The 26,472-nt window shown below is 46.8% G+C and overlaps 1 protein-coding gene across 1 annotated transcript; it reads left to right on the top strand.

Annotated features, from left to right (window-relative positions):
- On the top strand, nt 1-26,472 carry KLF15 (Kruppel like factor 15). Its single transcript, XM_036738035.1, has 3 exons — nt 1-432; nt 8,864-9,954; nt 24,387-26,472. The coding sequence occupies exons 2-3, from the start codon at nt 8,930-8,932 to the stop codon at nt 24,556-24,558; spliced, it is 1,197 nt and encodes a 398-aa protein (XP_036593930.1). The 5' UTR covers nt 1-432; nt 8,864-8,929; the 3' UTR covers nt 24,559-26,472.

The raw sequence follows: 26,472 nt of genomic DNA, 5'->3' as shown, positions 1-26,472 counted from the left end.
GCGGTCATGTGACGGCCATATAGTACTACTCTCGCTCGGCTAAAGGACACATCAGCAGCGCTGGCTGCTGCCCTTGCACGGCCGCCCGCCTCCTCGGCCGCCCGCCTGCCCCCTCGGGCCGCCCGCCTGCCTGCCTGCCTCCCTCCGCCCCGCCCGAGCGAGCCAGCTCGCTCTAGTTCAAGGGCATCGGGCCCGGCTCTGCTTGGCTCGCCCGCAAAGTTGCTCATTTCATAGCCTTCAGGCGGGATTGGTTTTCTATTTTTTCCCCTTTTTGGGGGGTGGTGTGCTGTTTTTTCCATCCAAAAAGGAGCTCCCTCGGATTCGGAATTGGATTGGTGAAACCCCTCTTTTTTGGGGTGCATCCCCCCTGCGCTAAGCCCCATTTTAATTCCTCTCCAATCCCTTAAAATTCTCACGGTGCGGAAAGTTCAGGTAGGAAAAGGTGTGGGGGGGGGAAGGGGAGAGGCTGGGATGAAATTGGGGAGACCGACAGCGGGTCGCAGGGAGGAAGTGAGAGGAATATTAATGGGAACCTGCTAAATTGGAGGGGACATGCGTGCGGAAACCTGCTGGGACGTGTGGCCCTGGAAACCGAGTGTCCGTGTGAATCTGTTTATGTCTACATGTATACATTAGCTTCGGGTCTACGTGTTGATGTGTCCTTGTGTGTCTGCCTCTACGTGTTTGTGTGTGTCTGAGTGTGTCTACGTGTTTGTGTGTCTTTGCATATGTCTGTTATGTGTGTGTCTACATCGGCATGTGTCTCCGTTACGTGTTTGTGTGCCCGTGTGTCTGCGTGTCTCTGTTACGTGTATGTGTGCCAGTGTGTCTCCGTGAGCTTGTGTCTCTGGGTGACGTGTTGGAGTGGGGCTTCAGGTCTGTGTATCTCTGGGGTGGTGGTGCGGGTCTGGGTCTTGCTCTTGGTGGAGGGGTAGGTACGGATAGGATCCAACCCGAGGGGTTTCAGCCCTGGAGGTCGGGCTGATCCCCTGGACCAGTGGAGCCAAGCTAACGACGCTTTCCTTGGGAAGCGGTCGACGTGTTTACAGCCATATGGGCCCGGGGCGGGGAAGGAAGATGGCCTTTGAGCTTCGGCCGGTCGGCCCTCTGGGAGGTGGGCTTTTAGCGTAAACAAGCCAGGCAAGGCCAGGCGCCTGCCCTACAGGGACTCCCGGCCATTGACCTGGCCCAGCTGGGATTTGGGGTCCGGGCAGAGGCCAGGTGCCTGACCTCCCTGACAGACCGACCCCTCTGGTCAGTCGGGGCTAGGAGCTTGGGTGCCCGCATCCTGGGCGAGGAAGGGGGCGCTGCGCAGGAATGCGGCCCTGAGCTGTTTGTGTGTCCAGGTTGCGGGGATGGGCGCGCTGGGGGCCAGATGGCAGCGACCTGAACGATCCAAGTGCCCATCTCCTAGGGTCGGTGTTTGGGGCGCAGGCTGGGGCAAGAGGAGAGCAACTAAAGAAACCCGCTTGGGGGGGGGGGGAGGGAGGGGAAACCTTCCCACTAAACTTCTCCAGATGGCAGGCTGGCAGGCGGCCCGCGGATTGGAATCGTGGGGTTGCGGGAACGCCGCAGCTGGGTTGTTTTGGAGAGAGGGGGTCGGGCAGCTGGGGGCTGAAGGCGAACGAGTCAGTGGGTGCAGGTCGTCTCGCCCGTGCTTGGCAGCTAGCTGTTTTGGTCCTGTTGACAGGAGAAGCCGAGAGAGGCAGGGTTACTGTCGGTCAACCTCAGCTCTTTGGGATCAAGGAAAAAGAGAAGGGGGTGGAAGGAAGGGGGATGGGGGGTGGGCTGGACACAGCAACAGCCAGCATTTGGTTATGCGCCATCTCGATCGGAACCATTCAGAGCTTCAGGCCCAGCGCTGAACAAGGTGTAATTGACACATACCGTAGGCATTTCGAGATGTTTATTCAGGGAGTGGGAAAGGGAAAAACACACTCACACACACGCACACACACACAAGCCGCACTCAGGTGCTCTGTAGCAACCTTTAAAAATAACTCGTGTCTCAGTGACTGAGAAACGCAGTCCCCCTCCTCCCTCTCCCTCCCTCCTCCTCTCTCCCAAGCCTTGAATCGCGGGGCACATTCTGTGCAAGACCCATTCAGGCCCGGGACATTAGCATAGAAATGCCTGGAGCCGCCTTGTGCTCGGTGGCTGAATGCCTGGGGGCCCCAGCGAATGCTGGGGGCAAAGGGAACGGGCATTCATCTTGCATAATGACGCCCGAGCGGGATCTGTCCCAGAGTGTTTCCAACCCTACTGACAAACAGGAGATGGCGAAGTTCAAAGGGAGCCCTGGGCTGTTTGAGCCCCTCCCTTCTCTGCCTCCAAATCTTCTCTCTTTCCCAGCCTCTCGTAAATGGGGATCCCCGGGCCCTGAACACCCCTCTCCAGCCCGCACCGGGGATTAGGAATCCAACACTAGCCCCATTGGGCCTTCCCTTCCAGCTCTCATCCAGGAAAGCTGAAATGGATTTCTTCTTATAATGCAGCTTCTAAAAGGATCAATCATGCCTTATGATGGGTAAACAGTTTTGTGAAGACCCTAGGAAGGAAGTGCTGCCAGTGTTTTGAGCAGACTGTGGGTGTTATGTGTGGGTATTAATGAAATTCTGATCCATACCCCTCCCCCCAAAAAAAGAGGGGGGAGACTTATTTACAGTTGTGGAGGGCTTCTGATTACTCAAGAAGCCAGGCAGCAGGCCAGTTTTCTGAAGGGTGAGATGTTGCTGAAATGTAGGTGCTAATGCTGTGGGACCTACTGTGCTTTTTGGCATCTGGGACCAAGGTTGATTAGAGACTCTTATTTTGTAAGGAAATCAGACTCCTTCTTCCCTCCTCTCCCCCTGTGAATTTTCCTATGAACCTAATGGTAAGCGCCGGCTTCAGCTACTTCGATTATAAATTCCTGCTTCCATACAGGTCCAGTCCTTCAACATCTACTCGTCTACTGCCTACCCCCTTCTCACTTGTAACCTTGTCTTGCCCGAAGGAACCACTAGGGAAAGTTTTGGGATTATGCCTTGGTGGAAGGAAAGAGAGGAGGGCTGAACGCCAAGAAACCTAGGTTTGCAAGTCTAAGCTTTGCTGTGGTCAAGTAATCCCTCTGAACCTGTTTTCTCCCCTGTAAAATGTGAGAGTGGACTAGAGAATCCCTGGGGTCCCTTTGCTAGAGGGATATGTAGCAACTCCCCTACCTGTTTCCTGGCACAGACTCCAAACTAAAATAGTTGAATCTAAGCAAGTAATTTGTATGTCTTTTTAAATGGGGAAAAGTCTCTCACCTCCTAATTGATTTCCCTTTCCTTTAGTCCCTCCCCCCCAGAACACAGTAGTCTGTCTTGCATTCTGTGACACCACAGTGATCTGTAATTTCCCTTTACAGCTTGGCGTTCCTCTGTTCACAAAATTGTTGACAATTGTCCCCACTGCTTCCAACCTGAACTCTTTAGGCTGGTATCCAAGGTCTGATCTGCCTCTCCATATTTCACTCTCGTTCTTCCCCAGCAAATCCAGAACTGAACACTCATCGACTGTCTTCCTCCAGCAATATTTTTCCCCTCTTCCTTCTATCTTGAGTCCTACAAAGCCCAGTTCAAATCTCATTTCCTTAGGGAATGGTAGAACAAGGAAGATCCTGCCTTAGAACACAGGGTATTATTGGTGGAAGGAGCATTAGCACATAGGAAGTCATAGCTGGAAGAGAGAGATCTTACAAGTCATTTTAGACTTAGAAGTCATTCTGTAAAGCAATGGAAGGAAGTTTCCTTCCTTAAAGCCAGGGGATTAACCCAGATGCATTTTATGAATTCCCTTTGGGCTCAGTGATTCTACTTGCCCAAGGCCATACAGAAAGTTCATGATCTCTATGAGGACTAAAATATAGATCTCCTGGCTCCCATTCCATAACTCATTTAACTATAGAGCTTCTCTTCCTGTGAAGAGTAAATGGCTTTCCCTTCTGGTTCACCCAGTGGCAGTTGGTTTTTACAATATATTTGACACTGGATCGTGTTCTGTCATATGTTATATACTGTCTTATGTGTTAAGTCATAATTCATGGATCAAGAACAGGAAGGTACCTCACAGGTATCTTTTCATTTTACATATCTGGAAACTGAGGCTCAGACAAGTTTCTGTCTCCAGACCTTTACTTGGGAATGCTCAGGCACATCAACTCCCCTTCTTGGCTTCTTTGGCCTCCTTCAAGACTCAGCACAAATGCCCACTCTTATAATGTGCCCTTCTCATTCCCCCAACTACTAGTGCCTACCCTTTCTATATTACCTTCAATCTGTTCAGTTGTTTTCAGTCCTGTCTGATTCTTTGTAACCCCATTTGGGGTTTTCTTGACAAAGACACTGGAGTGGTTTGCCATTTTCTTCTCCAGCTCATTTTACAGATGAGGAAACTGAGGCAAACAGGGTTAAGTGACTTGCCTAGGTTCACACAGCTGGTAAGTGTCTGAGGTCAGGTCTTCCTGACTTGAGGTGGTGGTGGTGGGGGGGTGTCATCCAGTGCTCTAACCATTGCACCACCTAGCTGCCCACCTTCTATCTACTCCGTATATATTTTGTATATGCCTAGTTATTACAGTGCCTGTTCTTTAAGGACAGGGGCTCTTTTTACCTTTCTTTCTAATAAATACTTATTGATAGACCACCCAAGGTCACACAGGTAAGTAAGCATTTGAGGTAGGATTTGAACCTGGGTCTTCTGAACCAGTGCTTTTCTACTGTACTATGAAGATGACAATCTCCTTTCTTCTCTCTCATACCATCTGTTGCTCAGGACCTGGCAAGCACAATAGCAGGTAAATGATAGGTGAATTTCAGGAAAGATGTAGTCAGTCTTCATTTCCTTTTTCCTACACGTTCAAATGTTCCTAGTATCGTCATTGAGCCAATGGGCTTCAGAGACCCAAGAGATTGGTCTGGTGTCATGGCTGACCTACTCTTGGAAGAACTCAGCAGCATGGATGGGATTAAGAACCAGACGAGACCATAGAGAGCATCTCCTCCTACATCATTAATTTGCAGAGAAGGAAACAGGCTAAGAAAGATAAAGTGCCTTGCTTGGGATTTGAATGTAGGCCTTTGAACCTGAGCCTAGCCCACTCCACTGAACCACAGGCCAACAAGGGGGCTATGTATTTCTTTTTCAATGTTTGTTAGCTCTTGTTTTTATACCGATTTTTATTTGCAAAGGGCCCAACTCTTTTTTTAAAGATTGACTAAAAGAATATATTCTCAGCCCAGAGATAACCATGCCCGCTGGGCCACACAGAGTATTTTATGAGGTTGAGACCTTAAGATGTGACCACTGTTCAGTTTGGTGACTGTGATGGAATCCAAGGACAGCACAACAAGAAAGTTCTCTGAAGGCCTTGCTACTTTCCAATTCCCATTTCAGTGAGTGTCACATACCTGAACAAAACAAAACAAAACAACTCTCAACTTCTGTTGAGCCTTTTTTTTTTTAAAGCCTGTATGTTGTTTCCATCTGCCAACTAATTAAAATGTTCTTGGGCCCTGACATCTCATTAGAGCCAACATCAGGGTTTTGTGGAGAGGCAGAGTCATTCTGGTAATTCAACTGAATATGTGGGTCCTTCTTGAATAGTACAGACTCCTTAGGCCCTGGGATCCAGTACCTGGGTTCAGATCCCATCACTTAATATACCATGGATCACTGGAAAGAATGCTGCCTTTGAAGTCTGAGGTAATTCCTGCCTCCCCCTACCACACATGTGTCCTTGAGTAGATCAGCTTACCCACTGGCCTCAGTTTCCTCCGCTTTAACATAAGGGGATTGGATTTTTAAGATCCATATTTCCATCCTGCTTCGTCTGAGTAAATGATCTCTATGGACCCATCTAGTTCTAAGTCCTCTTAGTATTCCCTTGCACTCAGTCCTTTCTCTTTTCTTGATATGTTGGAGATTTGGGAGTTAACCCAAGACGCAGTCATCCCTGTACATCAGATTCTGATCATTTTACTTTTTGAGTTGAGGCTGGTTGTGGTGGTGCAAGCAGAGATTAATAGCAATTAACCCACTGTCCACATGAGCAAATTGAGATGCAGGGAGTTTAAGTGCCTTGCCCATGTCAATAATAATAATAATAATAATAAAAGAGGTAGGAATCTTGAATAATAGAATGCCAGAGCTAGAAGGAAACTTAGAGGCATCGTTCAAATAAGTAAAGTAAGCCTGGGAGATCAAGTGAATTTTCCACAGTCATGCAGCTGAACCAGTACCGGAAACCCAATTTCCAAGCCTTGAAGGATAGTTGAGATTGGACATGCAAAATGAATCAGAAAGAGCAGTGTGGTATAGCTGATGGTGCAGCAACTAGGACGTTGGCCTGTCCTGTGTCTGAATCGCACTCACCAGTTGTGTGACCCCTGGGGAAGTAGTTCCTTAAACCTGTATCTGTAAAACAGAGGTAATAATCCCTGCCCTGTCTACTCCATGCGGCAATCATGAGAAGAGGGCTTTGTAGACTTTAATGCTCTACATCCATGAGAGTTGTGATGGGAGGTAAGGGGATGTATTGGAAAAGAGACTGTATTTGTTTGTTTGGGTTTTTTTTTTTTGGAGGGGGAAGGCAGGGCAGTTGGGGTTAAGTGACTTGCCCAAGGTCACACAGCTAGTAAGTGTGTCAAGTATCTGAGGCCAAATTTGAACTCAGGTCCTCCTGACTCCAGGGCCGGTGCTGTACACACTGCGCCACCTAGCTACCCCAAAGGGACCATATTTGGAGTCAGAGATCCTGGGTTTGAGCCCATCTCAGCTGTGATCTGGGTGACCTTGGGCAAGTCTGGTTAACCTTCCTAGGCCTCCCTTTCTACATGTGTAAAATGAGAGATTTTCCCTAGGTGACCTCAGAGGTCTATTCCAACTCTAATGCTAGGATTCTATGAACACGGTCATGTAGGCCCACCTCAGCTCATCATTCTAGCCAGCTACAATTGGACTACATATTATCTCCCCATGATGGGTTTAAATGAAACGATGTCTCGCTCCAGCATTCTGTGTTCTAAGGCCCTATCCAGCTCTGACATTTTATGTTCTATGGTGCCTTCCAGCTCTGACATTCTGTGTTCTGACCTAGTTCTCCCATCTCTTAACAATTTCTGTTCTAAGGTCCTCCCTGGTTCTGAAAGTCTGTGATTTGGGGATTTTCTTTGTAAACTGGAAAACATTGGCTTTGAAGAGGAACAAGATGGCAGGAAGGCCTGGTTTGGGTTCTTGTAAGTGGGAGGTAGCTCCAAATTCCATTCTGGGCATATTTCATATTGGTCATAGGGGTTGCCACCGAGACAATTACAAATAATTTTGCGTTGTCCTGGGGGAAGATGACTTACTTCTATCTCACCCAGAGATAAATTCTAGAGAACACGTGGGACCTTACAGTAAATCTAACGAGTAATGCTTTGATAGCTCTTTAGGGTTTAGAAATCACTTTCCTGACAGTAGCCCTATTGGAGTGTACAAGTATCATTGCCTTCATTTTAAGGAGCAGGAAACAAGAGATGAGAAGTGACTTATCCATAGTCACACAGTTATTCAGTACTGTAACTCAGGTCTGAGGCTTTTGATGCCTGGTCCAGGGTTCTTTCCACTATGTGTGGGCCACCTTTGGAAACAGGTCATTGGGATGCTTGTTATGACCAGTGAAGGGGGCTTTGTCATTTTTCATTGTACAACACAAACTTTATGTACATGTGGCTAAAGTCAGGTAACCTTAGCAGCTTTGGACACAGATTAAATACATTCCCTTTTCCCCTCCTCCCCTCCCCCCATTCTAGCCTTGATAAACAAGACAGGTGCAATGATTTTGGAGGGGGCAAAGTTCCTCTGAGAAGTAGCACTTCTGACCAAGGTGGTTCTTGTTGACTCTGTAAAAAGGGGAGAAAAGCCAGTCCAGTGTCAGGCCACCAGCAAAATGGCAGCCAGTGGGAGGGAGTACGGCCCTGATCAATAATGGGTTACTATAGGATACCATAATGATCATAGTGAATGTTAGAGATCGGCCGGTGCCACCTTTTCTGTGTCATGGGTAAGCTGTGATATGAACCTCTTCTCAGAGTGACATTTTTAAATGCATAAAATAAAATATGTGGAATTACAAAGGGAATCAATTTTATGGAAATGCAGTTACCAAAATACGTACAGGAGAACATGAGCTTACTGATCCCAGGTTAAAAGCCCCCAAATTCTAGTCCAGCCCTCTTGTTTGCAGAAGAGTTATGAGTGCTCCAGAGAGGGTTCTGCCTAAGGTGACTAACCGTCCTGGGGTCAGAATCTAGACTTCAGCCTCTTCCTCTACATTACACCAATTCCCATTGGGAAGGTACTTCATTTATGAAGTTGATGCCAACATGGCCTTGTCAAATCCACTCTTTTTGCTTCCATCCTGAGGACACCATGGAGATTCCTGCATTCCTCAGGACTGGCCTTGCAGGCATGAAATCCATGATTTATGGACATAAGATGACTCCATGATCCTCAGTCAGGTAGAATACCTGGTCAACCAGGTGTCCCTTTTCCCCAGTCATTTTGAATGACGGTGTACTTTGCATATTCATCGTACCTTTCCCAGAGAATTCTGGGAAGGAGCCCTTGTCCGCAACCCAAGGGGCCCAGAGTTGTGAAATGCTTTTGGAAAGGGCTCTTTTGCAAACAGGTGGTGCAATCTTGGAAAATGCTTAGGCAGACACAATTCAGCAGTGATAGAGCTCTAGCTGAGCGTGTGGCAATGTTTGAACTCCCAGCCTGCCTCTTCCGACTGGGCTTGCTGGAGTAAGCACTTAGACCTACAGCCTGACTCCTCTGCCTCTTTCTCCCTTCTCTGCAGGTTTTCATCTGACCTTGGGACCTCTTGGTATATGCTGGTGGGCATCCCGGAAGCATTGTTCTAGGAATGGTGGATCACTTGCTCCCGGTTGGGGAGTCTTTCTCAACCACTAAGTTCCCCATTGCTTACCTGGGGGACATGCCGGCTGGCGGGCGGTCATACCACATGCTGCCCTCTCCATTGTCAGAAGATGACAGTGATTCCTCCAGCTTTTGCTCCTGCTCCAGCCCTGACTCTCAGGTCCTAGGCTCCAGCTATGGGAGCACATCAAACATCGAGGGCCAGGACAGCATCTTAGATTACCTGCTGTCCCAGGCAACACTGGGGGGCAGCCCTGTGGCCTGGTGGGACTGGCGGCGGTGCCAGCCCATGGTGAAAGAGGAACATTTCCGGTTCCCGGACCCAGAAGACATGGGGCCATTCCAGCCCACCTTGGAGGAAATTGAGGAGTTCCTGGAGGAAAACATGGATCTGGAGCTCAAAGAAGGGCCTGAGAATGGGACCAAGGACCTTCGGGTTTGCAACCAGCTCTCTTCTGGGCAGCATAAAGACCACATCCTGCCTGGGGGCAGCTTGAAAGAAAGCAAAACCCCCCAGTCTGGCAGCTCAACGGAAGGTGCCCACAGTTCAAATAATCCAGCGGCCACAGAGGGCGGGATCCCCGTCATACTCCAGATCCAACCTATGCAGATCAAACAAGAGTCAAGCACGGGTCCCAGTTCACCAGGCCAGAATGCGGACAACATTAAAATCGCCCAGCTTCTTGTCAACATCCAGGGGCAGACCTTTGCATTGGTGCCACAGATCGTCCAGTCCTCCAACTTGAACTTACCTTCCAAGTTTGTGCGGATCGCCCCAGTCCCCATCGCGGCCAAGCCCATTGGGCCAGGTGGCATGGTGCCAGGCCCCGCAGGGATCCTAGTAGGCCAGAAGTTTCCAAAGAACCCAGCGGCGGAACTCATTAAAATGCACAAATGTACTTTCCCTGGCTGTACCAAGATGTATACCAAGAGCAGCCACCTTAAGGCCCATCTGCGGAGGCACACAGGCGAGAAGCCTTTTGCATGCACGTGGCCTGGGTGTGGTTGGAGGTCAGTATCCTGGGATGGCATGGGTACCTCTGCCTATGGTTTGGTGGTGGGCATGTTATTCCAATCCATTTGGGGCCCAGCAGACAAGGGCTGTGCTTTTTCCAAAAAGAGGACTCTGTAGAGTAAGGCTCCCCGTTGGTTTCAATCAAATCCCCCTCTGCAAAAGAGAAAGGTACAGCATGGAGGGGAGAATCTCAAAGCCAAGCAGGACTGCTCTCCAGCAATTAGCACAAGGCACATAGAGCTATAGCTCTACATACGTGGGCTTCTGCCACACCAATTTCCAAAGCAAGAAACCAACTGATTTCCAGTTTCCTAACAACTAGGTGAGGCTTGCTGTGGCTTGTTTGTGCTCACTTTAGGCTCATTGCAGTGTTTGCTCTGTGGAGAACTGGGATAGATGGACACCTTAGGGAACTGGGCAATGGGCATGGAGTTGCCCAAGTTGTGACCAGGACAGTCTGGGATCCCCAGCCATCATTGGAAAACGGGCAAAGTTCATCAGTCAGTCAACCAATCAGACAAATATTTACTGAGTGCCTACTGTGTGCAAGGCCCTGGCCTGTATTCTGGGGGTGGGAGTGGGATGTGGAGAGGGTCAGGAAGGGACTGAGGGAGGGGTACGGAGATCAATGAGTCATAGCCCCTTCCCTTTCTGGAATCTAGGAGAGGAGAGATAACAAGATGACCAAGAATATAAGGCAGTGTAAAGGTGTTGTTGAACCAACGACATAGACTTGGGAGGGATCTCCTACTTTTCATCCAACTCTCCCATCTTACAGATGAGGAAACTTGAGGCCCAAAGGGATATGACTTGCCCAAGGTCACACAGCTAAGTAGCAGAGCCAAGACTCAAACTCCAGGCTACTGATTCTAAATCTGATGCTCTTTTTGCTAGTTTTAACTCCATCATTTTACAGAGGAGGAAACAAATACTGAAAGGGAAGAAAAGGATAAGGTCACCCTGGAAATGAATGGCCTAGCTGGGACTACGTGCCAAAGGTCAAATGGCTGGTATAGATTCTGAGTGTGTTGGGAGTTCAGAGGATGGAATGGTCAGAGAATCATAGAGAGTGGGAAGGGGTGTCAGAGGTCACCTAATCTAACCCCTTATTTTTAGGTAGGCAAGGAAACCCATCCCCAGAGCGGTTAGGTGACCTGCCTAAGGTTAGCAAACATCAGAGGTAGGATTTGAACCCAGGCCTTCTACCCCCAGAGCCGATGTTCTTCACACTGGACTTGCTGCCTGTAGATTACTATGGACTGGGCTAATTAGGGAAGGCTTCATGGAAGAAGTGGGAGCGGGTTGAGTGGTTGGCCAGGCCTCAGTCACTGGGTCCCAGGAGCCAAAGAGAGTCATGCTAGATGGTCCTACGCCTCTGACCACTGAACATCCCTGAGGTGTACACAGGTAGTAACCTAGGCTCGAATCATGTCATGCTGCACTCAGTCAGCATACTGGAGCAGGACCCGTCCTGGGAGGGGACTGAACTTCGTGCAAGGAGGGACACTGGGGAAATCCCAAGCATACTAAAGGCTTAGAACCATCTAGTCAAACCTCCCTGCATTTTGCAGAATGGGAGACTGAGGCCTGGGAAAGGTAAGTGAATTTCCCAGTAGCACAGCCAGAACCAGGGCTCAGCTATCTTCAGGCCTATTGCAGTCATTGGCATTTATCATGCCAGCCAGGGCTGCAAGCCATACCCGGCCCAACCTCACTCAGTAGCAGCCAGGCTTCTCAACTTGGAATATTGTGGGGCCTGTCTTGGTGGTTGGGCTTGGAAGAGCTTGTGATTGTGTGCTGAGGAGGGAGAGGCGTTTTTCCCACCCTCTAGACACCCGCATTCCAGTGTTCTCAGCCCACTGTAGCTTCAGGCAGAGCAAGCTCTGAACAGCTCCCAGATCATTCAGCAAAAAGAAAAAAAAAAGCCTCTACCTTTTCTAGAAGTTCACCACCCTCTCAGGACCTCACAGGCATCATGCAGTTTCAAAGCCCATGTTCTTTCCTGGGGTAGGTCACACCATAGGAATTTCTAGCCTGTAAGAACTGTTGGCTTTCCAGGCCTTGCTCTGTTTTGTGTATATGTGTGCGTGTGTGTGTCTGTGTGTGTGTCTGTGTCTGTGTGTGTGCATGTGTGTATGTCTCTGTGTGTGTGTGTGTATCTGTGTGTATCTGTGTGTATGTGTGTGTGTGTATGTCTGTGTGTGTATGTGTGTTTCTTTAGGATGGGATCAGGGGGAATGTGTAAATCATTTTCTCTTTGTTAAGAACGTGCTTGTCCTTCAAGTTCTTGGAAATAGTAACCCTCTGGGGTCCTCTATGGAATTTGTGGTAGTGTTGAGCTCTAGGGTGGAAAGGGTGTGTGTGTGTGTGTGTGTGTGTGTGTGTGTGTGTGTATGTGTGTGTATGTATGTGTGTGTGTGTGTCTGTGTGTCTGTGTGTGTCTGTGTGTGTGGCCCTGCTAAATTGTTAAAAGTCAAAAGCATCCAGTCCTGATGGGTAATAAAGCTCTACAGCCTGCCCTGAGGGAGAACACTTATGCTGAAATGAAGACTCAGCCCCTTTCCATTTAGGGCACACAGTTGGCCCAAAGAGGTGGAACTTTTAAAAAACAATGTCTTTGATTATAAAGGCCCTTTCTGAATGATTACACTTACCCATGACCTTCTGCCACTTCCCTGTAAGCTACTGGTTTAGCAGAGATCAGGAATGGCCATTTTCCAAATTCCCTGGGGACAGAATGCAAGAGGGTTGGAGAAAAATCTCTAGAGATCTGGCACACCCTGCTACCTCACCTTCCCCCTCTGCTCCCCCCAGTGCGGGGGTGAGTATATTCCAGTGATATAAATCTCACACTTCCAGTCTAATCCTGGACTGGACAGAGCTAGAAGGGAACTTCGAGATCTTCTGGTCCTGGCACATCATTGACTGGGTAAGAAAGCTGGCGTAGAGGAGGATGTGACCTGTTCTAGGTCACACAGTTTGTTGATGGCAGAGCTGCAGCTAGAATCCAGGCCTTCTTATTGCGCTGTCACCACCCCTCAGCCCCAGGTTAGGCTTTTTGGTGTGCATACACCACTTCCCTCCTGCAGCAAGGCAACATAAAGCAGTGAACCCAGGGAGGGTAGTTGTGTGTCCTGTTTCTACCTTGACCTTTTGGGGGGGCCAGGATCTAGATCATAGATATAAGAGAAGTAAAAGGCCATCTAGTCCAATGCTTTCATTTTATCAATGAGGAAACAGGCCCAGAGAGGTTGCGTGACTTCTACAGAGGGTAAAGGGTGGAATCAAGATTTGAACCCAGGTCCTGACCCTACTGCACCATTTTCTTTAACATCCTCACCCACAAGTTGTTTGTGATCAAATGTCTCCTTTTGAATCCTACCCCCCTTTTTTTTACTGTGGCCTCAGATCTGACAATGAAGGTTTGGGATTTGGCAGAACCAGCTTTGTCCTTACTGTAAGATGGCTCCAATGACACATGTTATTACTTGGTAATTTGAATTAGTGTTCATTTGAAAAGGTGCTTATTGCTCCTAGGAATTTGACCTGTGTTTAGGGTACACTGCCACCAGGTGGTGCCTTGGTCATGACCTCATGATCCAAGGAACCCAATTGTTTCTTCATAGGCATGGTTAACTTTGAGATATGGATTAGTGTGTCTTTATTTGAGTTTGAGAAATGACTATAAAATCAGAAGTTCTCAAATTTTTAGCAAAGAGGAACTACTTTTCCTGAAATCCCTGGGATCAAGCAGGAAAGTGGAATACATAGATATAAAATTTAACCCTATCCCTTTGAGGAAATCATCCCCCACTGGTGATATCCAACCAGTAATAATAACTAATGTTTTCATAACACTTTATGAATCTCTTTACGTGTTTTTTTTCCACAACAATCTTTGGAGGGAAGTAAGCATTAGCTCCATCTTACAGATAAGGAAACTGAGTCTCAGAAACATGTGGTGGCTTCTCCAAGATGGCCCAGATAATTGGTAGTAGAGCCAAGACTTGACCCTAAGTCTTCAGATTCCAAATCTAGGGCTCTGTTCATTACATGACTTTTGCCTGAGGGAGCATGGACATGAGCCCAGTGTGGTTGGATCCTACAGTTTCTCCTTCCTGAGGAATGCTGGGTAATAAAGTTTCTGCTGCCAATGTAAAGTGGAGGATTGAGGCACTTGTCTAGATTGTTTTCACAGAGTTATTATTTAAGAAAGAAATGTTTTCAGTCTTCACCACTTGACAGTTGTGACCCGGGCAATCAGCACCAAGGTGAAATTCATCATCAGACCTAGGATTAGACCAATTCCTGATCTAGCCCTGGCTATCTGTGGGCAAGTCACTTAACCTCTAGGCCTCAGTTCCCTCCTCTATAAAATGAGGAGGTTAGTTTAGCAATTCTCTGTGACCCTTTCTGGCTCTGTTGTGGTATGCTGTACATTAAAGGGGACAGATTCAGGAAACCCTTTCTTACAACTAGAGCTGTCCAGACATAGAATAGATCTCTTTGTGAGGTAGCAAGTGTCCCTTCGTTGGAATTGTGCAGGCAGAACTAGATGGTGCTATGTTGGGGAAGCCATAGTGAGATTACTGTATTAGAGGTCAGGGCCAGTCTCCTCAAACTGGGCGGTAGTTATTCTTCTTTATGAATGGTGAGGACCACTGATGTCTCCTCATACTGGGAGATAGTTATCCTTCTTTTTGAATGGTCAAACCACTGATGTCTCCTCATACTGGGAGGTAGTTATCTTTCTTTATGAGTACACCTTATATGCTTCCTTTCCCCCTCTACAGCCCTTTATTAAAACAACCAAACCCCACCCCAGCAACACTTTGCTCCAATGGAGACTGGAACCGGCAAGGGGAATGTTGGAGCATTTGCTTCATAGGATCACAAAATTCCCTTGGAGTTGGAAGGGATTTAATAGATCGTCCAATCTGACCACTTAATTTCCCAATGAGGAAACTGAGGCTTAGAAAGGGAAGTGTCAAATCAAGGTCTATGGCAAAAATGGCACTACGGGGTTTCTGACCTAGTCTCACCTCTTCCCTGCCCCACACCCAAAAGCAGAATGTTCTTTCCAGCACATAATAGGAATTTTTTGGGGGGGAGGACAGGATTGACTGTAAAATTTCTGAAGTATTCATGACTCAGAATAAAGTTATCTATGAAACCAGAGGCAGGGTAATGGATCTTAAAAGGTTTCTCCCAGCCATGAATCATGGTTCTTTGCATGCTACAATTAGGAGAGAATGATACTTTCCTATCCTAAAGTGACAAGGTGATTTGGATTCAGGGTAGCTGGCTTGGAATCTCAATTATGTCACTCAATGCCTATATGACTTTGGGTGTCACTTTCCCCATATCAGGCCTCAGTTTCCTCATTTGTAAGAGGACTTTCAAGGTCTCTTCCCACTCTATGGGCTTATCTAGTGGGGCCGTTCTGTATTCTGTGTTCTACCAGTGATTCTAATTGTCCTTCTGTGTTTTCAAGTCCCCCCTTTTAGCTCCAATATCATGGGATACTTTAGTTTTCTTCTTCAGCCCGGTCAAAGGGTCGGGAAAGCATAGAGGCCAGGGCTGGCCTTATAATTAAGTAGAGCGATCAGCAACCTAGAGAAAATCCCCCTTCTTCCTCAGTTTCCACTACCTCTTTACTAGCTCATTAGGGCAAGAATTTCTACTGTTTCTTTGCCTATGGCTTCGTCCTCTAGCAAAATGCAGATCCTCCTGGAAAGGGGTTATAGGGTCAATCAGTGTACCAACAAGCATTTATTAATCACCTACTGTGTGCCAGGCACTCTGCTGAGGATACAAGTGCAAAGAATGAAAGTCTCTACTCATAACAAGTTTCTAAAGTCCAAAAGGGACATCAGCAACCATTTAACCAGAGGTTATTAACTTAAATTCCATAAGTTTGTTAAAATATTTTAATAATTATTTCAGCATAATTGATTTCCCTTACAATCAATGTATTTTATTTTGTGCACTTAAAAACCTTACTCTGAAAAGGGGTCTGTAGGCTTTGCCAGACTGCCAAAGGGGACCCTGAAACAAAAAGATTAAGAGCCCCTGATCTACACAGCCCTTTGAGATTACTGATGAGAAAATAGTTCAAGAGAAAAGAAGTGACATATCCAAGGTCACACAGATAGTAAGTGGCTGATGAGTGACTCAAACTCATGTCCTTTGGTGCCAAATCCATCAGTTCCTCCTCTGTAATTTCTCTTCCCTGGTCCCTTCTTATGAGTGAGTTTGTGGTATTTTTTTTTATCTCAGCAAACCCCTTGTGATCTGAATGAGATGAGATCTTGTGATCGGAAGCTGGTGAACAGAGAGGCCAAAAGTAAACATTTGAATAGGGGGCAGGGGGAGAGAACATGGGACAATGGCATGCCTTTGGGAGGGGGAGGGGGAGGTGATGGGAGTTGAGGAGGTGTCAACGAAAGAAGCACCAAAGAAAACCTTGGTAGATGATGTAATTCTGTCATGGTGGTGACTCCTTCAGGGTTTCTTGTAGCAGACCAGCCCAAAAGAACCCCTGAGGTTTTCCAAGTCTTTTCATACATGGGTTCTCACTGGATCTCCACAACATCCCCATAGGAAAGATGAGGAATGGATTGTTCTCCCTATCAGAGAGGGGAAGAGAGTGAGATCTTAAGAAAGGGGAAATCACCTTGATGAGGTTCTGCAGCAAGTAGGTCACAATGCTGGTACTAGAGGAACCCAGGTGGCTCGCCTCCTAGCCAGGCCTTTTCCCACTTTGCTGTGCAGCAGAAATGAAATCATGGCATCTAGAGATAGAAGGACCCTTAGAGATCCTCTGGAGGTGTAGGAAGTGGGATTCCTGGGGACCACGCAGATTATGGTCCAGACACAGGCCCAGGGAAGCTGAGGTGGCTAGTGAGAGATCATGGGTCAGAGCTTTCTATGACACAGAAGCAGAACCTTGGAGGTTCTCTGGTCCCCCCGGCTCTGAGGACAGCCTCAGTAGGATGGTATTAGGTCAGCCGGCCTCTGTCCAAGCAGCTCGAGTGGTGAGGAGCCGCTGGGCAGCTATTGCCAGACAGAGGATGATCGCAAACCTCTCCGTTCCACTGAGTTGAAATTTGCCTCCTTCTCCCTTCTCCCCATCAGTGGTAATGTTTCCCTCTGTAGCCATGTACACCGAGTTAATTCTTACTTCCACTTGACGAGCCTGCAGTTATTTGGAGATAGTGTTTCTGCCTCTGCACCCTCCCTCCCCACCCTTCCCACTGTGCTTCCATTCCAATCACATTTTTTTCCTTTCCAGGCTAAACATTCCCAGGTCCTTCAACTGAGTATGTTTATATATTTTTTTAAAAGAGCCTTCTAGAGATACCGTGCCATAATACAACAAAGGGACTGAGATGCTGGGATTATTAGATGAATAGACCAGAGATTTGGGGGCCATTTGCAATCTTTTAGATCCTACAAAATAAGCGATTGCCTATTTCCTCTATATCTACAGCCAGTGCTGGTGCTGCTATGTAATACTAGCAACTTGTATTTACGCAGCCCAGACTTTTGTTGGACAGTTCTTATGCTTCTTCCAAAAACATCATATCCAGCAAGAGGAAAGTGGTGTGCTCTGACCCCTGGGCGGTACCTAAAGTGTCTTAGTAAATGCAACCTCTGAGCCTAGAAAGTACAAAATGCTTTACGTCTTTTGCCATTTGAGATATAAAAATAATATAGCTAGGTGGCACAGTAGCTGAAATGATGGAGTTGGTCAAGGAGACCTGAGTTCAAAGCTATCCTTAGGTGGTTATTAACTGTGTGACCCTGAATAAGTCACTTAACTTCTCTCTGCCTCAGTTTCCTCATCTGTAAAGTGGATACAACCATAGCACCCACCTCACAGACTTCATACAAATGAGATCTTATATGTGAAATGTTTTGTAAACCTTAAAGCATTATATAAATATCAGCTACCATCACCATTACTACTACTACTACTACTACTACTACTACTACTACTACTACTACTACTACTACTACTACTTCTGCTACATTATTGTGTTCCTGAGACTTTGAAGAGGACATGCATGAGTGACTGTGTCGCAAGCAATGGGACTAGTTTGTGCTGAGCCAACCCTACTCTTGGATCTCTCCTGAACATGGGGGCAGGGCTGTTTTGGTCTGTCACCCTCTCTTATGAATGGGTCTCCCTAGTTCTCCAATAAATGAGGTGCTTTTTAAAGTTAGCATCCCAAGTTTGTTAGCTGGTTGGTTAGGGTCTGTTGTGATCTGAGGCGGGTGAACAGGGAGGCCAAAGCCACCTGGCCCACCTAGTCATGATCTTGACCTCATGAGTGCCATGCTCTGACCACTTGTCTAACCTGCTCCAGAAAGAGTTGGGTCCTCGGAGCGATACCAAGTTGATGAAAGCCATTCCAGGCTTTGTTCCCCTTTGCCTCTAATCTTGCTTCAGAAAATGCAGGCATCCTAGATGTGGGCATATTTTTACTTCTGATGAGCAAAAAGTAAACTGGAATAAGGTGTCCAGCTCCTGGTCAAGAAAAGACCCCTAAGAGACTGATTTATAAGCAGAGGAGAATGGCCATGAAGAGGAGAGGTCTTGAAAGATTGAAAAGATTCTGGGGTGTTTAGTCTACAGAAAAGAATTGGGATGTCTGTGTGTGTTTGGCAATGGGATGGGCAAGGCATCATGTGAAAGGGTCTATCCAGCATTGTTCTGTGTGACTCCACAGGGCTGATGGCAGAGAAGGGTAGGAGTTACAGGGAGGCAGATTTCAGGTCAGTTACAAGGAATGGTATCGATTGATTCATAGGGACAAAAAGGGGCATGGATCTGGAGCCAGAAGGGACCCTCAGGCCCATCCTGTCCAAACCCTTCATTTTATAGGAATTTGAGGTCCATTTGTTTACCCAAGGTCACACAATTAGCAAAAGAGCTAGGAATTACACCCAAGCCCCTTTTGATAGTGCTAAAAGATCAGTCATAGATCTAGAAGAGACTGTATAGATTACTTAATCCAACCCCATCATTGTGCAGATGAGAAAAATTAGAACTGAAGGTAATACAGGTAGCAAATGTAAGAGATAGGATTTGAATCTAGGGCTCTGACTCCAGGCCATTGCCCTTTCCACCAAGTCATTTGAGAGATAGTGAACTAACTCCCCATCCATGGAAATATACAAGCAGAAGGTGAATGGCCACCAAGCAGGGACACTATAGAAAGGGCTCCGTCACTGGATTGGGTTGGGCTTAGCTGACCTCCAAGATGCTGTCCTCTAGTCTAAGGTCATGTGAGTCAGCAGAATAAACATCTGCATATACTAATGCGGTGTATCATTAAGTTCTAGAAATCAATACCCCAGGATACCTGTCAGGTAAAGGGGTTTACTGAGATAAAGTGAGATTACCAAGATTAAGAAGGAAAAGATTAGATCTGTGTCCTGGATCAGGCCTGCCTCTCCTGAACACGTGGACTGGTTTAAAGAGACAGGATTTGGCTTGTACTGGGGAGCAGAGTCAGTCAGTTGACGCTTCCTGCTGCCATGATGCCTGCCATCTGTGGGCTGGCCCCAAGGAATGGTTATCTGTTCTCTGTACCCATTTCAGCAGACTCCTGGACAATGGGGCAGGCAGATTCTAGTCTGTCACCCCCTCTTGTGAAGGGGCCTCCCTAGATCGCCAATGAATCTGAACGTATCTTGGTCAGCATTACCAGGCTAATGTTCTTCAAATTCCTCTTCCCTTGTATCCCTCCCCTTCTCAAGGTCCTTCAGTGGGCTCCTTCACCCATGTGGCTGAGGGAACAGTGATTGAGATCCCCCCTTATGAAGTTACTGAGAGTTTGGGTGTCATTATCAGAGAGAGGTGGCAGTTTGGGGGAGTAGAGTGGAGGGAAAGCTTGATTTGGAGTTGAGGCCCTGGTTCCAATTCCAATCCTGCCACAAACATGTCCTTTGACCTTGGGAAATCCTACTGGCTTTTCTGAGCTCCAGGGGTGGCTTCTGTCACTTGTCGCCTAGAGTGTCAGAGCCAGTATTTAAACCATATAAAAGCACTCTATAGACGTAAGGGACTGTTCATTCAAGGGGCACAGTACTCTGTTAACATTCTTCCTCTTTCAAGGATGAAACCTCACATCTTGTTCCCTTTTGTGACCAATACATTCTATTATATAACCAGGACATGGATGGTGTTTTTTGGAAAATGCAAAGTACTGTAAAGCTACAGACCTTTGAATTCTCCCTCAAAACAGGAACGTCCTCCCCAGCCCTTCATCCCATACAGCCTTGTCTTGACAAAGGCAGCTTATGGCCTCCCAAGGAGGCCTATTCTTTCATTGGACAGTTCTTATGCTTCTTCCTTAAACTAAGTGAAAATCAGTTTCAATTTAGTTCTGCCCTTTGGGGCTAAGAAGCAGAAGTTGGCTCCCACGGTGCCATGATAGCCTTTCGGGTGTTTGAGGATAGTAGGTATATTCTCTCTTTTTTCTTCTTTTCTCTAAACTGAGGGTCCCCTGTTCCTTGGATGTATAGTCACGTGGTTTCCAGTCTTAGCAGCCTCTTCTTATCTTGGGTACGTTCACCTGTGTTGAAGCTGCAATTCTTCAGCTTCCCAATTACCTGAGTCAACTCATTAATCTTTCCCTGAGATTACCCCACATTTATACCCACTTGAGCTAAATTCTTCATTCCCTAACTGGGTTTACAAAAGGTCTGTTTTTCTGTTGTGTTAGTGGAAAGAAGATTGACCTCCTCTTAGATCTGGTTCTTGTAGATATGTGACTTTGGAATTGACCTTTCTGGCCTCAGTTTCCAGTCTTTATATCAAGAGGATAGGATTGAGTTATTTCTAAGACTGCCTTCAGGGCAGGCATTCATTCTGTGCTCTTAGAGTGAAACTGTCTTCTCCTTCAAAACGTGCCTGGCCTGGAGTCAAAATACTGGGATCTGAAACCCAGCGGACCCTGGACAAGATCTTCACTTGATCATAAAAACAATCCCTCACTTTTTTTTAAGCACTTGACTGTTCTCAAAGTGTTTCTGTAGCCTCTGATCTCATTTGATCTTTACAACCTTCTTTTGACAGGTCAGGGCAGGGCAGGGCAAGGATCAGCTCACCCATTTTGAAGAAGAGAAAACTGACCATTGAAGTCACTTGATCAAGGTCGCAGTTAGTGGGGGGTGACGGGATTTAAATCCAGATCTAGCATTCTTTCCACTGTACCTTGATTCAGGAATGCCCAGCTTTCTCCCAGTCCCACATGTTGGCTTTAAGGAATTGTCCTTTTGTCCACAAGCAACATGCCTAGGGTTTTATTTCCGTGGCCTCAGTAAGCTGATCTGCCCCAGGGGCTCTGGGGAACAGTGTTGCAAAATTCTTGCCTCTCCAGTAAGACCTTGGTTATGAGACCCAGTGTATTTTTAACATATTAACTCACACTTCTTCCATGGCTCAAGTAACACACACATTTCGGCCATGTGACACCCCTACAGCCCCAACAGGGATCCTTTCTAATGAGATGAACAGCATTTGCTTGGCCTTGCCCTCTGGCCTCCTTTTGTCTCCTAAGTGGCCTATTTAGGGCTTCTCTGGGTAGGGGCTAGTGTGGTGAGACCCTGAGATGAGTTTGGGCATCAAGGTTAGAACAGTGCCTGCTTATTGCAGTACTGGCCAGCCAGAATTGGACATTTTCGACTTAGTTTCACTTCTCCCGTTCAAGACTTATTTTGGCCTGAGGAGGTAGGAGATCCAAGCTCTAATTTCTACTCTGCTACTGCATTAATTCTAATGAATTCAGAGAGGCTCTGAGAAGGGAGACACAATTTCTTCTTGTGTCAACATTTAAAGGGTTTAGACTCTAGGTTCTTTCTAGCTCTGCCATTCCACGTTCTAAGGGCCCTTCCACTTTGGACAGTCTATATTTGAAAGTCCCATGTAGCACTAACACACTGTGTTCTTAGAGCTCTTCCACCTTCCACATTTTGTTCTCTTAATGCCCTTTCAGCTTGAATACTCTGTATTCTAAGAACGCTTGCATCTCTGATGTCTTTGTTCTAAAAATCCTTTCAGCTTCAACAGTCCTTTTCAGCAATAACATGCGTCTTTCTAAGGTCCAATCCAATCTTTGGTTCTTAGCTGGTCTGTTTCCAACGTTCTATCTTCTAAGAGTTCTATGTCTAGCATTCCTTGTTCTCAGTGATCTGCCCGTAGTCAGTGATTCAACAAATGTGTGAACTCAGAGCCTATGTTCCAACTTACCTTCTAACTTGACACTCACTAGCCAACACACCTTGGAAGTAAGCCAGAGTAGTCAAGGAGGACTTCTCAAGGGAGGCAGGCCCCAGGAGGAGGAAGCCACATGACCCCAGTTCCCCCAATACTGTTCTAAGTACATTGTCTAGACCTCCAGTCTAGAGTGGAGGCTTGCTTTCAGTGGGATTATTACTCTCTGCTTTCTCCTCTCCCGTTGACAGCTGATTCATCTCCAGACACATCTGAAGTACCCATGGCTGAGAGTGGAGGACACTCAAGATTATGGAGCATGAGAGGGAGTGACAAGGACTCACCTGAAATCTTTGTAGGCAGCTTATGACCCACTGGCCACATTGGATGGCGGGAGTTTGGGATGAGGGGCAGTGATGAGGGGAGGGACTTTCTAGGCTCAGAGGCTGCATTTACAAAGACACCTTAGGTACTGCCCAGGAATCAGAGCACACTACTTTCCTCTTGCTGGAAATGATGTTTTTGGCGTCGTTTTGTTTGTTTGTTCTATGCTTGGTCACACAATCTCTGGTATCTTTCCTTCCAAGCTGGCTTCTGAAGTTGATGTCTGTTTACTCTTCTTAGTAAACAGTATGTCCTTCCCAAATGGAATGAGTCCACTCCGGGGGAAATCTCTCTGAAAAGTCTACCCTCAAATGTCTTAGGTGTGAATTAAGCCCATTGTTCAGCTTGTAAGGAGTGGTTTTGTTCGCCAAACCCACGTCCCTACCTATTCTGTGCCCAAATTTTGAAAAATAGCCACAACTTTGTTCATTGGACAGCTTTGAGTAAACAGCCGAGAGAGAGAAAGAGAGGATTTTGGATATGTGGTCCACTGTTCTGTACATAGTCAGACACCCAGCCTTTTGAGCAGAACAAGCTTCTCAGGTCATTAACTCTTTGGCTCTCAGGCTTAAGTAAAGCATGATATCAGCTGGCCTCTCCTGGGTTTGTTCCATGAGGACAACCCACAGGAATACTCTGCCGTACAAGACATCTCTGCAGATAGGCCTGCAGGAAGAAAGCAGTGTTGGGTTTGGCAAGAGAAGGGAAAGAGATCAGGGAAGACTCCTGAAGGCAGAAGGGTTGGTGCTGAACCATGAAGGATAGCTACAATTTTGATGGGCAGCAATTTGAGAGGAAAGGTCGAAGGCCCCATTTTGAGGCCACGTGTGGCCCTCTAGGTTCTCAAGTGTGGCCCTTTGACTGAATCCAAACTTCACAGAACAAATCCCCTTAATAAAAGGATTTGTTCTGTAAAACTGACTCAGTCAAAAGGCCGCACCCAAGGACCTAGAAGGTTACATGTGGCCTGGAGGCCACGGGTTCCACCCTTGGCCTAAGGAATGGTATGAGCCAAAGGCCTGGAGTCAGGAAGGTATAATACATGTTTGAGGAATATCGAGGTTGCCTTGTTTGGCTGGAGTGTGGGGGAGGGGAGGGCATAAAGACGAGTAATATAAAATTAGGCCAGATCCTGAAGGGCCTTGAATGCCAAGCAAAGGAATTTAGACTCGATTTTCTAGCCAGTGACGACCCAACAAGGTTTTTTGAGTAAGGGAGTGACATGAAATATCTAGTACACATGCTGTAAAATGTCAAGTTGGTATCCTCAGCCATATCTAATCATTTTCCATGGTTAGAGAAGAGGCTTTTGCTTCTCAGTTTCACTCTCCCCAAAATGAGAACAAGATCTGCTGTGCCAGCATCCCAGAGACATTGGGGCCCAGGGCAGCTGGAAGACCCTGACTGATGGATAGTGTTTCCTGTCCAGGCCCTCTCCTAGAAGTGGGATGACACGAAAGAAAAATAGAGGCCGGACCTTCAGCCAGCCCATCCCGTGTCACCTTCTATGCCAGGAGGACTGAGAGCATTAGTCTAATTAGACAGTGAAATATAGGAGAGAGCGGGAGCAAGGAGAGCCAGAGCCCGGGAGGCAATCAAACTTGCTGCCCGTTGCCTCCCATGGTCCCTGCCTCGCTGGAGGACCCTGGGTACCCCGCAGTTCCTCGATCCTCAGTTTCCTTCTCTGGGACGCAAAGGGCAGGGGGTGGGTGGCACTGAATGAGCTCCAAGGTCTCCTTCCTAAATGCCCCGAAATGTCCTCCGAGCTCACGAGCCGACAGATTCTAACCCCTCGCTTCTTTTCCCATACATGGGCAGATTCTCCCGATCGGACGAACTCTCTCGACACAGACGCTCCCATTCCGGGGTGAAGCCGTATCAATGTCCCGTCTGCGAGAAGAAGTTCGCCCGAAGCGACCACTTGTCCAAGCATATCAAGGTGCATCGCTTCCCCCGGAGCAACCGCTCGGTGCGCTCCTCCGTGAACTGACCTGCCTCCCCCTGCCCTCTCCTCCCACCTCTTGGGCCGAGAACAGCTGACTCCAGCACTTTGTTCACCGTTTTTTATAGCGATAATTTATTTGTCTCCATAACAGGGAACGCTGTTATCTGACACCACCACACATGAATGTTTGTGTCCTCCAAATGGAATTTGAGAATGAAGCTTTTCTGCGGTTTTTATTTTCATGCTTGCTCTTCTCCCCCCACCCCCACCCTCACCCCTCTCCCCCTTTCATGTCTTTGCTGCCGCTTCTTCCCTCGGAAATTACAGTGTTTTATTTTAAGCTGTTTTCTTCGGCACAAGGAAAATTTATGGGCTCCTTGTAGCTAGTTAATTACAGTTCTGGCATTCCTGTGGGCTTTGCTCATAAACAGGGCTATTCATTGTGAGTTTTTATTAAGCTGGGCCTATTTGTCCAGTTTGGATATAGCAAATTCCTTTTGGAAAAACGAAAACAAGCCTTTTGTGTCCCTATGGTCACTGCCAAGGGTTCTGGTGGGGGAGGGGAGGGATGGAAGGAGGTTTTCAGAAACCCCTATTTCTTTTTATGGGCCTGTACCTCCTACTTGATCTGTCCTGATTCAGGAAGCTTAAAAAAAAAGTTGAGATTTCAGCTGTTTCCCCCCATCTGGAACTGACAGAAGGATATTTCCAAAGGATGTATCCCACAGAAGCCAAGAATTCAGGAAGGAATCAGTGAAAGTAAGTCAAAGGTCATTTCTTTCTCATCTCATTGGTGGTCATGGATTGTGGGCAAGAAGGGGCCCTAAGGCCATTCTAAGCCACTCCTACTCCCCATTTCACAGATGATGAAGTAGGCAAGCAAAGATGAAGTAACTCATCCATGGTCACACCACAAATAAACGTCTAAGACTTGAATGTCTAAGAATTTCTAAGATTTGAACTGAGGTCCTACTGAAATCTAGCACCCCACCCCCTGCCCCACACTGCCTCTACCACTGCAGAGGCTGTCTATCTTGTTTTCCCTGAATTTGTTTTCGAAGGGGGCCAGGCCCCTAGCCTGGTCTGCAGCCCAGTGGAGTATATATTGTTTGAGATGCCTGGAGCATGCTTGTGGGAGAAGGTGACATACGAGTGCTCATGGGCCTGCCTCCATCCTAAAGAGGACATTCTCCAGGTCACCCCTACCTTAGGTATAGCAGAACCTGGCTTTCATAATGTTCTCTTACAGTTCCAGCAGCCCCCTAAGCCTCAGTGGGTAAGAAGAAAACTTTAAAAAATAAATAAATGAATAAATAAAACAAATCATTGTAGATTCCTGTTGATGGGTGCTTATCATGCAAGCTTGTGTGTGTATATGTGTGTGCGTGTATTAGGAGAAAGAAAGAGAGAGGTTGAGAGAGAGAGAGAGAGAGAGAGAGAGAGAAAGAGAGAGATCTGTTTGTCTTAATGTAAGAAACAGTAGAATCAAATAGAATTCAGTAGTCAGAAAATGGGATGGGGGCTATCTTTACTAAGACGCTGCTGTTCAAAGATAACTATCAGTTGGCTTTCTTTCATCTCTCTGTGTCCCAGACAAATCCCAAATAAAACACTGCGATTCTACCATTAGAGCATTATAGAAATGAAGAGCACGCTGTACGTAAGAGCGCCACATACTACCTTATGCTAGTGATGCATTCCTTCTGTTCTCTAGAAATTAATATACAATGAACTAGCTTGTATTGACTGGTTTATCTCACATCCTATGAATGTATGTAAATAAACTGTACATAGATGCATCTATATAAAATATCTTTTAATAACATATCAAAATTTGTGTAAATTTGAAATAAAAAATCTATGAAGCCAGTGTATATAAGTTACAATTCTGTATATTTTCTTTTGTCCTTCATAAAATATATTTACTTTGCCAATAAAAAGAAAAAAGGAAATTTTAAA

Source organism: Trichosurus vulpecula, chromosome 9 (assembly GCF_011100635.1).
Source record: "Trichosurus vulpecula isolate mTriVul1 chromosome 9, mTriVul1.pri, whole genome shotgun sequence".
Classification (NCBI taxonomy): Eukaryota; Metazoa; Chordata; class Mammalia; order Diprotodontia; family Phalangeridae; genus Trichosurus; species Trichosurus vulpecula.
The sequence above is the reverse complement of the archived record's forward strand: the minus strand, read 5'-3'. Positions and strand labels throughout refer to the sequence as shown.